The 18,052-nt window shown below is 43.3% G+C and overlaps 1 protein-coding gene across 1 annotated transcript in view; it reads right to left on the bottom strand.

Moving 5' to 3' along the window:
- The window catches only part of NME7 (NME/NM23 family member 7), a 238,446-nt gene that overhangs the window by 127,770 nt on the left and 92,624 nt on the right, over window positions 1-18,052 (bottom strand). Inside the window, exons 3-4 of the mRNA XM_040423843.1 lie at window positions 9,981-10,147; window positions 5,147-5,257 (exon numbers count right to left, since the gene is read on the bottom strand). Of these exons, the coding sequence (XP_040279777.1) occupies window positions 5,147-5,257; window positions 9,981-10,147 (278 nt within the window). The remainder of the gene's footprint in view (window positions 1-5,146; window positions 5,258-9,980; window positions 10,148-18,052) is intronic.

The following is an 18,052-nucleotide window of genomic DNA, read 5'->3' as shown; positions in this document are numbered from 1 at the left end:
TCCATCAAATGTTCAATCACATATTACCAACCAATTTTTTGGTACTCTACTTCCTGTTCTGGCTCTTTAACCTCCTCTTTATTTGGCCTATTAGCGCGACAAACAGTCTTGCTTAACTTACTTAGGCCATCACTGCAGCCAGAGAAGTGGGAGGGGTGTGACTCATTACACTAGTCAATGCAATGCTCTTCTGTGGACATCTTTATCTAGGCCTAGCTACACAACAAGTGATGTCATGCTGTCATCCCAATTCTACATCTACTATTATGCTAGCAGATTCTGTCTTCCGCTCACAGCTGTTTTTCTGCTTTCTAGTTTAAAAAATCCCCTATTCTGTTGGAAGTGTCCCTTTAAATAGTGTGATTTTTTTTAAAGTCACCCCCAAGTTTTTCTGCTGGATGTCACAACAGCCATATACTAGACAACAATGCCTTGTGTAAATGTTACTGTGATCAATGAGAAGCTATAGTTTTAATGTTTGCTGCTGATCTTCATTTTACACAATGGCCAATTACTGCTTCTGTTCGAACAGACAGAGGTGTAAATAGAGCCCAAAATTATCCCTGCCAGATTAATGAGGTGCTTTGCATTATATGACTAAACTAATTAGATCCAATGAGCTCTGCATGTGTCAACTAACAACTAATACACTCCCAGACATCAGAACATTAAGAGGAACATCTTAGGCTACTTTCACACCTGCGTTAGGTGCGGATCCGTCTGGTATCTGCACAGATGGATCCGCACCTATAAATGCAAACGCTGGTATCCGTTCAGAACGGATCCGTCTGCATTATTCTCTCCGTAAGTCAAACGGATCCGTCCTGACTTACATTGAAAGTCAATGGGGGACGGATCTGTTTACAATTGCACCATATTTGTGTCAATGTAAACGGATCCGTCCCCATTGACTTACATTGTGTGTCAGGACGGATCCGTTTGGCTCCGCATCGCCAGGCAGACACCAAAATGCTGCAAGCAGCGTTTTGGTGTCCGCCTCCAGAGCGGAATGGAGACGGAGCGGAGGCAAACTGATGCATTCTGAACGGATCCTTATCCATTCAGAATGCATTGGGGCTAAACTGATCCGTTTGGGGCCGCTTGTGAGAGCCTTGAAACGGATCTCACAGGCGAACCCAGAAACGGCAGTGGAAGGTAGCCTTAAAGGGTCTCTTTGGGAATGATTTAAAATGGGTGCAAGCAACCTGTCCTAGAATGTGAGCAGAACTGGTCGCCACTTGCAGAGCTGCCAAGGGGGATGATGGGGTTGGGCCTCACTACACACTACATTGCTCTACAATAGATGGTAATAATTTGGTCCTGCCTACGATATACCATCATGGCTGAGCAGCCTGATAGAAATGCACACCAATGATATTGTATAGTATATGCAAGGGCCAGAGCACCCCCTCATCCCCCAGAGAACCCCTTTCTTACTCATAATCTATAGATATATGGATGGATAAGTCATCAGCTTCTGATCATCGTGGGTTTGACACCCGGGACCTCCATTGATCGTTTGAGAAGGTGGTCTTCTCGCTGCTTCCCACAGGCCAGTGACGTCACGACTATGTCACATGGTCTGGGCGCAGCGCAGCTTCATTCACTTCAATGGGGCTGACCTGCACCCAGGCCACATTAAATAGCCGATCAGATGACCTAACCCTGTGATGGCTAACCTCCTGCACTCCAGCTGTGGTAAAACTACAACTCCCAAGATGCTCACTTGCTTGGCTGTTCTCAGAACTCCACAAAAATGAATGGAGCATGCTGGCAGTCGTAGTTTCACCATAGCTGGAGTGCCAGAGGTTAGCCAAACCAATGGATAGCTCATCAGTAAGAAAAAGGGTATAGAATCCCTTTAAGGAGAAATTCTGTGGCAGTGAAAAAGACAGCAGTTCATGGAGGTTCGGTGAAAGACTGCAGAGACAGCAATATGCAGATTTTACTGCAAAAGGCAATGAGCCAAGGAGTAATGCTGCTGTCTAGGTGGAACTCATAGGTGTCATTTCAGAAGGACATTTTATATCCGTTTATGTGTATACCTTAGGGCTCATGCACATGACCAGTGGAAGTTTTGCGGATCTGCAAAACACGGATACCTGCTGCATTTTACGGAATGGAATGGCCAGCTCCTAATAGAACAGTCCTATCCTTGTCTGTAATGCGGACAATATTAGGACGTTCTAATTTTTTGCGGAACGGACATGCAGTCGTGGAATGCACACGGAATTGCTTCCATTTTTCTGCAACCCAACTGAAGTGAATGGTTCCATATACGGGCTGCAAAAAATACGGAATGGACACAGAAAAAAATAAGTTTGTGTGCATGAGCCCTTACAGTGTAATAAGTATAACGTATTAATGAATGTAACAATAGCATACAATATCCCGATAGACAGAAAGAAATAGATAGATAGATACATGATAAATAGATAGATGATAGATAGATAGATACATGATAGATAGATAGATAGATAGATACATGATTGATAGATAATACATTAATAGATAGATAGATAGATCGATAGATAGATAGATAGATAGATAGATAGATAGATAGATAGATAGATAGATAGATAGATAGATAGATATGTGTGTAAATATGTAAAGGTTTAGGTGATTTGATATCTTTATCTCAAGTATCTTATCTACAGAGGATATCATCTATACAATAGTTTAGCCTGAGGTTTAATCACCCGGTGAGAAGACATAGCACGTAGAATCTCATCTGCTCTTGGCAGGGTTTCCTTGTCCTCTACTTGTGTGCTCGAGTTTCTGCACAGGTCATACTCAGGTAGTAATGGACTGAAATGCTTAAAGAGGACATGACTTTTCAAGTAACTACTTGCATTCCCCATGCAAAAACAGTTTTGGAGCATCTTTTTTTTACACAATTACAAGTTTTGCTGTTCCTCTGTTATTCTTATTAGAAGTATTTGGATAAGTTGCCAAGTGAGTGTTGCCATTCCCTTTGTCAAAGAGATGAGTTGCTGCACAGTCTGCTACTGCTAGCACTGATTAGACAATGTCAGACTGTGCAGGGACATATCCCAACTGGTAACACCAAGCTGTCTATGCATTCAGAATTTTCTTGTAGGAAGAATACAGTGACATCATACAGTTATAAGAAAAGATGCTCCAGAATTGTAATTTCATATGGAATATAATTATTTACTAAAACAGACATGTCCAGAGTTGTGACAGGTCCTCGATAGTTGGTTGATGGAGCTGGCTGTCCTAGAGACCTAAGGTGCTCAGACACCTTCAAGAGCTGTCTGCCAAACAGCTATCTCTCCTAATTCCCCCATACACACACATACATACTTGCTTCGGCCTAGAAGTGTGTATTTGTTTAGGCAGGCCAGTATGGAGACTTAGGCCTCTTTCACACGAGCGTGTCCGGATAAGGTCCGGATGCGTTGCGGCAAACCCGTGCGAGTAGGTACCCAATTGCAGTCAGTTTTGACTGCGATTGCGTTCCATTGTTCAGTTTTTATCGCGCGGGTACCACTGACTGTGGTACCCAGACCCGAACTTCTTCAAAGAAGTTCAGGTTTGGGTTCAAGGTTGTGTAGATTGTATTATTTTCCCTTATAACATGGTTATAAGGAAAAATAATTGCATTCTGAATACAGAATGCATAGTACAATAGGACTGGAGGGGTTAAAAAAATATAAAAAAATAATTTAACTCAACTTAATCCACTTGTTCGCGCAGCCGGAATTTCTTCTGTCTTCATCTGTGAGGAATAGGACCTTTGAAGACGTCAATGCGTTCATAACATGGTCCATCAGATGATCCATCACCATCCATGTGATAAGCGTAGTGACGTCATCAAAGGTCCTATTCCTCACAGATGAAGACAGAAGAGATGCTGCGCGAGCAAGTGGATTAAGGTGAGTAAAAATTTTATTTTTTATTATTATTATTTTTTTAACCCCTCCAGCCCTATTTTACTTAGCATTCTGTATTCAGAATGCTATTATTTTTCCTTATAACCATGTTACAAGGGAAAATAATACTGATCGGGTCCCCATCCCGATCGTCTCCTAGCAACCGTGCGTGAAAATCGCACCGCACCCGCCGTTGCTTGCGATTTTCACGTAACCTCATTCACTTCTATGGGGCCTGCGTTGCGTGAAAAACGCACAAAATAGATCATGCTGCGATTTTCACGCAACGCACAAGTGATGCGTGAAAATCACCACTCATGTGCACAGCCCCATAGAAATGAATGGGTCCGGATTCAGTGCGGGTGCAATGCGTTCAACTCACGCATTGCACCCGCGCAAAAAACTCGCCCGTGTGAAAGGGGCCTTACTGGTAGTACTCCAGGGTATGGAGACTTATTGGCAAAGGTCCATGGGAAAAGTATATACAAAGAGGTATCTCCCAAGAAAGAGAACACCCTCACAAGTACCACCTATTGGAAATAGCTCCTTATGAGTCAAGATCCGACTTTCCAACAAGTCTTGGAATTTGATAAAAAGAATATAGCCAAGCCAGATATCCATCCATAGACAGCAGTTTCAGGGTGCTTTGCCCCTCATCAGTACAGAGTAAGATTCAGGCTGGCTCAGTGCGATGCCTTGGAAGTAGCTTAGGCAGTGGGTGGATTCTCCTTAAAGAGCTAGTCCTGTATGGGGACTTATTGGAAGCACTCCATGGTATGGAGAGTTATTAGTAATGCTCTATGGAAAACAAATAGGCAAAGAGGTATCTCCCAAGAAAAAGAACCATCTCACCAGTGCCACCTATTGCAAGTATCTCCCTATGAGTCAAGATCGGAGTACTTCCAGCCCCTAGCCTGAGGCCAGTACAGGTAACATACATTGGTGCTACTACAAAATATAAAATAAAGATATTCTCCAGATGCAGAGCTGCTTTCAAATGTTTCCTAGAAGCACCAGCATTTCCTAGGGAAGACAACGCAGCACATATCGTTCTCATTTTTTTTGCCACAATAAGAGGAAACAACTGATACGACCAGGGCCGGAGAGAAAATCTTGTCACTTCATACAATTTGTCAGTAAAGCAATAAAAAAGCCCAAGGTTTTTCTGACCTTCATAAATCCCACTTTCTAATTTTCCTCCTCCACTAATCTTTCTCTTGAAGCAGGACATTTCTCAGTCAGATACTTACCGAGACAATAAAACCATCTTGGCTTTGGTAATAGTGAATCCTGTATCTATAATTGACTCCATGATTGAGCCCATCTTTGGAACCGCATCAGGTTTGATCATCGCCAGAGTTCTAAAGGAACAAGAGCCACAGGTTAGAAAAATCTTACCACCTAGGCAACCACAAATGCTTTGAATATGTGAAAATGCACAACAGCAGATGTACAATCTTGTGTCCCTCACTGCAAACCATGTGTGTCTATTTCTATGATTGACAGTTCTGCCGGTTTAGTGTTCATTAGTCCTTTATAGGGCGTTCTTCCCCAGACTTACATCGGTAACAAGGAGATGAGCCATGATCTGGAGACCAACAGATACACAGATAGCTACAGTATCTCAAGGAGTCTTAGGCTGGGTTCACACTTGAGCGTTTTACAGCTCGTTCAAACGCGCTGTAAAACGCTCAACATATGAAAACCAATGCTTACCTATGGCCCTGGTTCTCACTTGAGCGTTTTACAGCGCGTTTGAACGCGCTGAAAAACGCCCTACGCTCAAAAAAGTTCTTGAGCTTCTTTAGGGCGTTTTGTCTCGCGCTTGCGGCCATAGGACACTGCTGTCAATCACACAAACGCGCGTAATACGCGTGTTGACTATGGACAAAAACGCGCACAAAAACGTGCAGAAAACGCGCAACAAAAACGCACGTTAAACGCGCATATCAAATACGCTCAAGTGTGAACCCAGCCTTAGAGAATAGGCCTCATGGTAGCTTAGTAGTTAGCACTGTGGGCTTGCATCCCTGGGGTCCTAGGTTTGCACGTTCTCCCTGTACTTTAATGGGGTTTTCCCACTAGGGACTGAAACTGATGTGAGTGACGACAATCTGCACATCGCTGCAGAATATATAAATGCAGTATAAATGAATTTTTTTTTTTTTTAATACCAATAGGTTTCGAAAGCTTTTTGGAACGAAGATTTGTCATGCATGCAGGACTTTTTGTGAGGTCAAAAGCCAGCATTTCTGCCTGCCAGAAAGCATCCGGATACCCGTCAGATCAATAGGGATCAGGCAGTTCACGGAATGATCAAACTATGCCAGATACGGTGAACTCCGGCAGCCTGTTCCTCTGCTGGAAAAACCTGCCAGATTTCAAAATGATGATGTGAAAGTAGCCTAACTTTAATAATTGTAAGTACATGCCTGTAAAGAATCTTGCTAGTTAACCCCTTAACTCATAATGCAGTACATGTACAGCGTTATGCGCCCGCACACGTTTGGTATTGCCGCATTCATATTGAGCCACAAAATAAGGACATCGGACCATATTTAGTGCACAGTGAACGCTGTGATGTTAAAACCCCAAAAACCTTGGCGGAATTTTGTGGAATTTTTTCAAATTTTACCCCACAAAGAATTTTTCTCCCGTTTTCCAATACAAGACATGGTAAATTAAATGGTGGCATTAACAAAAACATCTTGTCCAGCAAAAATAAGTTATCATGTGAACGGAAAAATAAACGTTTTGGCTATTGGAATGGGAGGAGGAAAAAATGAAAATAGGCCGGTCTTTAAGGAGTTAAAGGGGTTTTCTGGGCTGATGATATTGATGACCTATCCTTAGGATACGCCATCAATATCAGATGGGGGGGGGGGGAATTTGAGGTTTTTAGAAACTCCTGTTCCAGAACTAAACACCAAAACTATACAGGTACATCTCAATAAATTCGAATATTATCTGAAAGTTAATTTATTTCAGTAATTCAGTTCAAAAAGTGAAACTCATATATTATATAGATTTCACACAAAGTGATCTATTTCAAGAGTTTATTTCTTGTAATGTTGATGAATTTGGCTTACTGCTAATGAAAACCCAATAGTCAGTATCTCAGAAAATTTGAATATTGAGAAAAAGTTCAATATTGTAGACTCATGGTGTCCTACTGTAATCTGCCAATCAACATAAAACACCTGCAAAGGTTTCCTAAGCCTTTAAATGATCCCTCAGTCTGGTTCAGTAAGCTACACAACCATGGGGAAGACTGCTGACTTGAGAGTTGTCCAGAAGACAGTCATTGACTGACAGAAGCTGGCTGTTCGCAGAGTGCTGCATCCAAGCATATTAATGAAAAGTTGAGTGGACGGGCTCATGCACACAAACGTATTTTTTTTTCCGTGTCCGTTCCATTTTTTTTGCGGACTTTACGTGGAACTATTCATTTCAATGGGTCCACAAAAAACGTGAAGTTACTCCATGTGCATTCCGTTTCCGTATCTCCGTTCCACAAAAGGATAGAACATGACCCATTATTGTCCACATTACGGACAAGGATAGGACTGTTCTATTAGGGGCCAGCTCTTCCGTTCCGCAAAATACGGAATGCACACGGACGTAATCCGTATTTTTTGCAGATCCGTTTTTTGCAAACCACCAAATACATACGGTCGTGTGCATGAGCCCAAAGGAAAACGTGTGGTAGAAAAGGCTGAGATAACTGCAGCCTTGAAAAGACTGTGAAGAAAATACCATTTGGGAAAGATTCACAAGGAGTGGACTGCGGCTGGGGTCAGTGCTTCAAGAGCCACCACACACAGACGTATCCAGGACATGGGCTACAACTGTCGCATTCTTTGCTTTAAGCCACTCATGACCCAGAGAAGCGTCCTACCTGGGCGAAAAAGGACTGGAATGTTGCTCAGCGGTTCAAAATCCTGTTTTCCAGATAAAAATAAATGTAGCTTTTTATTTAGAAATCAAGGTCCCAGAGTCAGGAGGAAGAGCGGAGAGGCACACAATCCAAGTTGTTTGAGGTCTAGTGTGAAGTTTCCACAGTCAGTGATGGTTTGGGGAGCTATGTCATCTGCTGGTGTAGGTCCACTGTGTTATATCAAGTCCAAAGTCAACGCAGCCATCTACCAGGAAATTTTAGAGCACTTCATGCTTCACTCTGCTGACAAGCTTTATGGAGATGCTGGTTTCATTTTCCAGCAGGACTCGACCCCTGCCCGCACTGCCAAAAGTACCAAAACCTGGTTTAATGACCACGGTATCACTGTGCTTGATTGGCCAGCAAACTCACCTGACCTAAACTCCATATTGTCAAGAGGAAGATGAGAGACACCAGACCAAACAATGCAGATGAGCTGAAGGCCACTATCAAAGCACCCTGGGCTTCCATAACACCTCAGCAGTGCCACTGCCTGATCGCCACCATGCCACGCCGCATTGATGTAGTAGTAAATCATTGCAGAAGGAGCCCAGACCAGAGGGCATATACTGTACATACTTTTCAGTAGGCCAACACTTCTGTATTAAAAATCATTTTTAATTGGCCTTATATAATATTCTAATTTTCTGAGATACTGACTTTTGGGATTTCATTAGCTGTAAGCCATAATCATCAAGATTAAATGAAATAGATCACTCTGTGTGTATTTAATCTATATATGTCTTTCACTTTTTGAACTGAATTACTGAGACTAATTAACTTTTCGATGATATTCTAATTTATTGAGATGCACCTGTACAGCACTGTCCAGGCCTGGTTATTGCAGTGCTTCAGCGCAACGATAAAACTACCACTGAGAACCACAGCTCGCTTCGAAGTGTTGTTGCTGTGTTGGGTTACTGCAGCTGAGCTCCCATCCTAGGTCATCAACATCAAAACCCATTAATAAAGTCCTGTGATTATAGCAGTCTTGCAGCGATCTCCTCCACAGTATGGGGAGCAGTGATCGTTGTGCCATCGCCCGACCCCATGGCTTGCCAGCGGCAGATCATTATTAGACACCACAACCTGCAAACGATAATTTTTTTAACATGTCAAAAGATTTGGAATGCCTGGATTTGATCGTTCATCGGACAATCGGCAGCAGTAGAACAATGCCAGATGATCGGTAACGAGCGTTTATGCAAATACTCCTTAGCGATTATCTGCCGGCAAAAAGGGCAGTGTAATACAGGCTTAAGGCTTAGTCTACACGACGACATAAGTCGCGCGACAGATAGGGCACAACTACACTGCAACATTTGTAGCGCAACATTTTGTTGCACCAATGTCGCGCGACAATTTTTATAATGGCAGTCTATGGTGTCGCACTGCAACATTCTGCGACTGCGAATGGATTTTCTGCGACTGTTTTGTCGCAGTGGCAGCATGTTGCAGTGCGACACCATAGACTGCCTTATAAAAATTGTCGCGCGACATTAGTGCAACAAAATGTCGCGCGACAAATGTCGTCGCGTAGACGTGGCCTTACTCCCAGCAATAAACCTGCTTGGGCAGTCTAATGGTGTATATATGGCTTGGGTTTTGTCCAAATAAAAAAAAAACACACAGTTTTTGTTGTGTTCAGTGGCTGCATTTTTGATGTGGTCCAAAAAAAAAGGACAGCATGGTTACTAAAACAGATTTTTGTAACCCTATATGAAACTAAATTTGGGTTTTCTTTTCTTTCATAAATATGTCCTATATTCCATTCCACTGGCTTTTATTATTATGCATTGCACATCAAAATGTAATTCTGTAGCTATTATTTGAAAGCATTATACATACCAATCTGTGATAAGAAAAAAAAATGGAGCCTGGATAAAAAGTATCATGAGAGACAGCTTGTTTTATATACACAGAGGAGCCATACAAGTTATTATTAAAAATGCCCCTCTGCAAGAGACAAAGCCAACTGACCTAACTTGTTAGGAATGTGACAAACAAAAAAGGATTTAAGCAGTAAGCCGATTTGATCTTCTGATGCCGAATATGAACACAGGCGTTGAAAATGAAAATATTAAGACTATCTGTATTTACAAGAAACTTGAGAAAACTACTGTGTATAATGAATGAGTAAAACATACTTCTCCTTTTTATCACCAACCCTACGGGCAGTGTATTGGTCTCCATAGTCGACCAGATGAAGCTGACGGGAAAAGACATTTATTCTATTTCCAACATAGAAGTCTTCTTTACGTAATGTATCATACTTGGTGCGCCTCAGGAAGACACGATGATTTTTCACATCATACTGTGGGTACAAAAATATTACATTAGTGTCAAACAATTAGGGCCAGGTCTTGGGTAAAGAGGGATGAGCAAATCAACAATCATATCTAGACAGGCCTTCCACCATGTGTCGATTGAACAATCACAACCCATGGACAATGGGGCCAAGAGCTTCATCATCTTTGGCTCCTATACCTTATATGACAGAAGCATGATGTGACCCTTGGACTGGTACCCACCTCCTCTTTAAGGTGGCCATATGCATTAGACAGAATTTGCTTGATGGTTGAACAGCAGTTGAAGCGGTTATCCAATTCTAAAAATGCCCCCCGCAATGCCCGGGCCCCTGCTATAGATCATACTTACCCCACTCCTCGACACCAATGTCACTCCAGATTCCAGCACGGCCATCGCTGCATCTCCCCGTTGCGCAGATCAAAACATCCGGCGGGTGCAGGCGATATCAGCCCGCGACCATGACCAGCCTCCCTAGCATCACGGATGCCCTCCTGAATTCAACTGTATTACTGTCCTCAGGACAAGAATACAGTTTCATGGTATGTTGTTCTGTTGAGGCAATATTTTTTGCTGCACTGTGGTATTTGGTTCTGCTGAGACAGTATTTTATGCTGCTCTGTTGTATTAGGCTCTGCTGGGGTGGTATTTTGTTCTGCACTACAGTTTTGCTGTCCCCACCTACTTCTGTTGTGCCTGCCTACTTGTGTCGCCCCACCTTCTGTCAGTTTGAACCCACCTACAACATGGGATCAATTTAAAAAAATTTCCAGGGCCACTTTAAGTTCCCAGTTCGACCCTGCAAACCACTCATTGTAAGTGAAAATGAGACAAAATTGACTTTGGCTCCTCATCTCCACAGGCTTTAGCGAACGACATGGGTTGTCTTAACAGTACATACAACCTTGAGATGACATGAACATCAACAAGAACATTGTAAGAAGGACCAAGATGGACTGGCCACAAAGTCAAACCGAAGCCCTAATAATTAATAGTATAAACATAAGGACGTCAGGTCTTTTAAAAAGCTTTATTTTAGAAGATGCATCTCCATCTATTGTAAGATGTTCCATCAAGACCAACGTCGTCAGTCAATAAAATAGTTAGGCATGGGAGCACGTGGATGTGACACCGATGGTTCATCTTGTGCTGCAGCACCTGGGGATAAAGATGGGCCTACAAATAGGTGGTGAATGAGACTGAACATCCTCAATTAGATCTTCCGTTAGGACATAACTATCCAACAATCACTGATAACAAACAAATACGGCAAATTGGCAAAATAGGTACAAGAGAAAGGGAGTAGAAGCCAAAAAAAGCTAAAATGCAATCGGCCTAGAGCAAAACTGAACAAACTGCTCAATTGGATGTGATGAATTATCTTTGGCCTTGGCTGGCAAGGCAACCTTCAATATGTAGCAATTGCCTAAACAGTAGGTTACACATTTCCATCTTGCCAGTTCTCCAACAATGTTCTATCTCATTATAAAGACATTTGTAGACTGCACTAAGTAACTTTTTGTACTGTAATCTGAATGTCCATCATTCCCAGTATGAAAACCTCAGCATTCAACATCACATTTACATTGTAATTAAAAGACGTCTCTATATAATAATAATAAAAACCCTGGCACTGAGAGCTTTAAGAATATAACCACCGGTTTTCCAAACAGGCCAAGACGAATGTGAAATGTGAACAGAGAATGGTAGCACAAGCTATAGCAGGGGGATTATTATGCTAATACAATCAAAATGCTGAAGCCATGCATGTCAACAACACAGCCATGAATTCACATTGTAGAAATCATAAATGACAAATATTTCATCATTAGCATATTGCTAGGGAAAAGACAGGAGTGTGTTCATGTGCTAAAAAGGATGGTCAGATTATGATCGTATACATTCTGCAATAAAAGGAACATGTTCAAAATAATCATAATCCAAAAATGTTTCAACATTTAGGTTTTAGAAACATTAAATCTTAAAGGGGTTTTCCAAGACTTACTTATTGATGACCTAATCTTAAAGGGGTTGTCCGGGTTCAGAGCTGAACCCGGACATACCTCAATTTTCGCCCTGACTCCGATGCTCTCCTTTGCCCTGCGCTAAATTGCTCAGGGCAAAGGCATTTTCAGGAGTTCCGGTGTCGTACCGGGGCTCTCCATGGGGCTGCCAGGAAGCCCCGTGACGTCACTGGCACTGATGGGCGGGCTTTAGCGTTGCCCTAGCCAGTAAAACAGCTAGGGCAACACTAAAGCACACCCATCAGAGCCGGTGACGTCACCGAACACACTGCTTCCGCCCGGCAGTGTGTTATTGCAAACAAAATAGCTAGATCGCGCAGGGCAAGGGAGCGCATCGGAGCATGAGATGCTCCGATGCTAACATCAGGGGGGCTGCTTGGTTGAAAATATGGGTATGTCCGGGTTTAGCTCTGAACCCGGACAACCCCTTTAAAGATGCACTCCCACAAACATTTTTATTCTCTGACCTGTTAGAAAGGTTGAAGTTGTAAACTGTAGTGAAAGTAATTTTCATACCAGTGACTGTATTTGTGAGTTATAACCTCCCTTCTGATCCTTAGCTGTGTGATGTGACCAGAACTCTGACTTTCCAAATAACACTTCATCAAAACTGGTGCAAAGGACCATAGCAACCAATCAGATTGATTCTTTCATTTTCCAAAGAAGCTCTGAATAATTAAAAGTGGAATCTGATTGGTTGCTATGGGCAACTAAGCCAGTTCTCCTTTGCACCAGTCTCCTCTAGAATCTTATGTCCGGACAGAAAGCCAGTTTCTCTGTATTTCTATGGGAGCCTCAATGTCAGTCTCATAGGAATGAATAGAGAAGTAACTGACTTCCTGTCCTGGGTCAGCTAGAGATCAGAGAGTTGGTCACATGACACAGCTCAGGATAAGGAGGAAGATTATAACTCACAAATACAGTCACTGTAGTGGTGGGCGGTATAGGTGATATAGGCGATATGCGATATAAATTTGGGCCACGATATGGATTTTCGCCATATCGCCGGACTGCGATATGATCGCGCTCTCTGCGCGCACCATTTTCTCCTGAGCCGGCACAGTGGAGGGAGAAGGAGGGAGTCCCTCCCTCCCCACTGTGCGCGGCTGCCGCTGAACACCAATGAGGACAGAGTAGGAGGAGGAAGGGAGGGACTGTGGCCACTGCGCCACCAATGAATGTGCCGGCCATATCCCACAGGGTCCCCCTCCTCCCCCCCATCATTGGTGGCAGTGGGCAATTCCGATCGGAGTCCCAGCAGTGTAATGCTGGGGCTCCGATCGGTTACCATGGCAGCCAGGAGTCACGCTACTGAAGTCCTGGCTGCGATGGTATGTTAGTGAGCAGCATTGTACTCACGTGCGCCGTGGCCGCCGGGAGCTCCTTCTTCTGTCTGTGCGGCTCATTGCTAATGCTTATAGCATTAGCAATGCGCCGCACAGACCTATGAGAAGAAGGAGCGACCGGCGGCCATGGCGCACATGAGTATAATGCTGCTCACTAACATACCATCGCAGCCAGGACTTCAGTAGCGTCCTGGCTGCCATGGTAACCGATCGGAGCCCCAGCATTACACTGCTGGGACTCCGATCGGAACTGCCCACTGCCACCAATGATGGGGGGGGAGGGGGACCCTGTGGCCACTGCCACCAATGATTAATACTGGGGAGGGAGGGAGGGGGGGTGGGTTTGAGTTACCATAGGGGGCGGATCAGAGGCGGGGGGGGGCAGATCAGAGGCTGGGGGGGGCAGATCAGAGGCTGGGGGGGGCAGATCAGAGGCTGGGGGGGCACATGAGAGGCTGGGGGGCACACGAGAGGCTGGGGGGCACACGAGAGGCTGGCTGCCATGGTCAGCTCCCTGCTGTTGTGTGCACAAAGCACAGGCAGCAGGGAGAGTGTAAAGTCCTATTCACCCTAATAGAGCTCTATTAGGGTGAATATGACAAGGGTTCTAGCCCTTAAAGGAGGCTAATAGTTATTAAATAAAAAGTAAAAAAAAAAAAGTTTAAACACCCCCCCCAATATAGAAAACAATATATCGCAATATATATCGCACATGCTTAAAATTATATCGCAATATAAATTTTAGGCCATATCGCCCACCCCTAAGTCACTGATAAGAATATTACCTTCACTAGTTTACATCATGCACCCTTCTAAAAGGTCAGAGGATAAACATTTTGTGGGAGTGCTTCTTTAACTGGACAAAGCTGAGGATCAGAAGTGCAGGGATAACTGCACCTAACAGGTCAGAGAATAAAATTTTTTTTGTAGGAGTGCTTCTTTAAGGCAGGTCATCATTATCAGAACAGCATGGTCCAACTCCAGGAAACCTTGAAGAGGCCGCTGTGTTTGTGTGAGCTCTGTGTCCTCTTTAGGGTTGGGCCTGACAGGTGTCACACCCAAGTAATCGCAATGTCGCTGGGCAGCCACAGAAATAAATTGAGGTTCACATTTGCCATAGTCATGGTTAACATGAAAGTCACACTGCCATCCTGTTTAGTTTTATAGCTGCCCTGGTACACTGCGATGCCTGGGCTCAACATCGGTCACGCGACCAAGACCCTTCATGTTTAATTGCATGCTTTCTAGACTGTAGTGGATGTGCAGTGTAATCACAGCTTCTTCTCCCATACAAACAGCTGTAATGATATTGAACCGCCACTACATTGTAGAACACACAACACAACGATCTGATATTGATGACTTATGACGCTGCACAACCTCTATAAAAAAAAAGGTCATGTGTCCAACAGGTTCTGGAATTGAAAATGAAAGTTTTACTGCACATAGGTCAAAATGAAAACAAAATGGGTGTGGATGTATTAGATACACAGTACAGCTCTATATAAACAAATGCAACCAAAGGCCAAACCAGTAATGCTGTGAAAATGCTACAAAATAAATAAAAGCACTAGTGTTCCCTTTATACAGGGAGTGCAGAATTATTAGGCAAGTTGTATTTTTGAGGATTAATTTTATTATTGAACAACAACCATGTTCTCAATGAACCCAAAAAACTAATTAATATCAAAGCTGAATATTTTTGGAAGTAGTTTTTAGTTTGTTTTTAGTTTTAGCTATTTTAGGGGGATATCTGTGTGTGCAGGTGACTATTACTGTGCATAATTATTAGGCAACTTAACAAAAAACAAATATATACCCATTTCAATTATTTATTTTTACCAGTGAAACCAATATAACATCTCAACATTCACAAATATACTTTTCTGACATTCAAAAACAAAACAAAAACAAATCAGTGACCAATATAGCCACCTTTCTTTGCAAGGACACTCAAAAGCCTGCCATCCATGGATTCTGTCAGTGTTTTGATCTGTTCACCATCAACATTGCGTGCAGCAGCAACCACAGCCTCCTAGACACTGTTCAGAGAGGTGTACTGTTTTCCCTCCTTGTAAATCTCACATTTGATGATGGACCACAGGTTCTCAATGGGGTTCAGATCAGGTGAACAAGGAGGCCATGTCATTAGATTTTCTTCTTTTATACCCTTTCTTGCCAGCCACGCTGTGGAGTACTTGGACGCGTGTAATGGAGCATTGTCCTGCATGAAAATCATGTTTTTCTTGAAGGATGCAGACTTCTTCCTGTACCACTGCTTGAAGAAGGTGTCTTCCAGAAACTGGCAGTAGGACTGGGAGTTGAGCTTGACTCCATCCTCAACCCGAAAAGGCCCCACAAGCTCATCTTTGATGATACCAGCCCAAACCAGTACTCCACCTCCACCTTGCTGGCGTCTGAGTCGGACTGGAGCTCTCTGCCCTTTACCAATCCAGCCACGGGCCCATCCATCTGGCCCATCAAGACTCACTCTCATTTCATCAGTCCATAAAACCTTAGAAAAATCAGTCTTGAGATATTTCTTGGCCCAGTCTTGACGTTTCAGCTTGTGTGTCTTGTTCAGTGGTGGTCGTCTTTCAGCCTTTCTTACCTTGGCCATGTCTCTGAGTATTGCACACCTTGTGCTTTTGGGCACTCCAGTGATGTTGCAGCTTTGAAATATGGCCAAACTGGTGGCAAGTGGCATCTTGGCAGCTGCACGCTTGACTTTTCTCAGTTCATGGGCAGTTATTTTGCGCCTTGGTTTTTCCACAGGCTTCTTGCGACCCTGTTGACTATTTTGAATGAAACGCTTGATTGTTCGATGATCACGCTTCAGAAGCTTTGCAATTTTAAGAGTGCTGCATCCCTCTGCAAGATATCTCACTATTTTTGACTTTTCTGAGCCTGTCAAGTCCTTCTTTTGACCCATTTTGCCAAAGGAAAGGAAGTTGCCTAATAATTATGCACACCTGATATAGGGTGTTGATGTCATTAGACCACACCCCTTCTCATTACAGAGATGCACATCACCTAATATGCTTAATTGGTAGTAGGCTTTCGAGCCTATACAGCTTGGAGTAAGACAACATGCATAAAGAGGATGATGTGGTCAAAATACTCATTTGCCTAATAATTCTGCACGCAGTGTAGTACAGCAGTGACAAACTTACAAAGAGCATCTAGAAAATGCTAGTAGCAAAGTGTTTCAACGAGTGCCATTGCACACATAGAGCGGCGGTCCAAAAGGGAGTTGAAAAACAAGTACTTAATAAAGGGGTTGTGCAGGGATTTTTTATTGATGAACTATCCTCCTACATCTGATCGTTGGGAGTCCGGCACCCCCGCCGATCAGCTGTTTGAAGAGGAGGCCGGTGCTCCATGCTTCATTACACTACTCCTGTGGAGCGGCGGCGTAGTGTAATTACAAGTACTCGCTCCATTCTAGCGAGACAACTTCTGAGACGATGGGCAGTATAATGAACAGGAACCAGTGCTCACATGGAGCGCCACCTCCTCTTCATAGAGCTGATCAGCGGGGGTGCCAGGTGTCAGACCCCCACCAATCAGACATTGATGACCTATCTAAAACTCATGCACAGCCCCTTTAACCACTTCCCGACCACCTATTGACTATAAACATCCTTGGGCGGTCGGTTTATCTCTGAATGGACGTTCTGGATTAGCGTGCAGCTGCCGAGCGGGGGGGGGGGGGGGGGGGGGAGAGGGCCCACTGTCAGTGACCGCAGGGCACCCCAGAGAGAAGGCAGGGACTGTTCCTCGGAGACCCTGCCTTCTAGATCGCTGTATATCGCTGTTCCTGTCCCGACCCAGTGGTCATGTGAGTGCAGGAGCTGACGGATCTTCCATAGACCTCAATCAGCCCTGCACTGAGGCTGTACAGCGCTGTATTATGCTGTACAGCCTCTCTGGGGGTGTGTATTTCCCCTGTAACTGGGGCTACTATGTAAGTCGTATGTACCCCAAAATGGTAGCAATAAAAACGTCACCTCATAGCCAGAAAAATAAAATAAAAAAGTCTCTATGAAAATTGCAACACAAAAACATGATTATTTTTTTCTAAAAATGCTCTTATTGTGTAAAATGTAAAAAAAAAAAAAAATAGACATATTTGGTATCGCCGCGTCCGTAACAATTGGCTCTACAAAAATATCACGTGTTCGACCCCATGAAGTGAACGGTGTAAAAGCATTTTTAAATTATGCCCAAACTGTTTCTTTTAGTCAGCTCACCTAAAAAAAAACATAATATCAATCAAAAAGTCGTATGTACCCCAAAATGGTAGCAATAAAAATGTCACCTCGTCCTGCAAAAAAATAAATAAATAAATAAATAAATAAATAAATAGCCCTCACACAAGACTATAGCCAGAAAAATGAAAAAAATATGGCTCTAAGAAAATGGCAACACAAAAACATTTTTTTTTCTTCTAAAAATGTTTTGATTGTGTAAAACGTAAAAAAAAAAAAAAAACTAGACATATTTGGTATTGTTGCATCTGTAATGACCGGATCTATAAAA

Source organism: Bufo bufo, chromosome 3, assembly GCF_905171765.1.
Source record: "Bufo bufo chromosome 3, aBufBuf1.1, whole genome shotgun sequence".
Taxonomy (NCBI): domain Eukaryota; kingdom Metazoa; phylum Chordata; class Amphibia; order Anura; family Bufonidae; genus Bufo; species Bufo bufo.
This window is presented reverse-complemented; position numbering and strand designations above follow the sequence as displayed.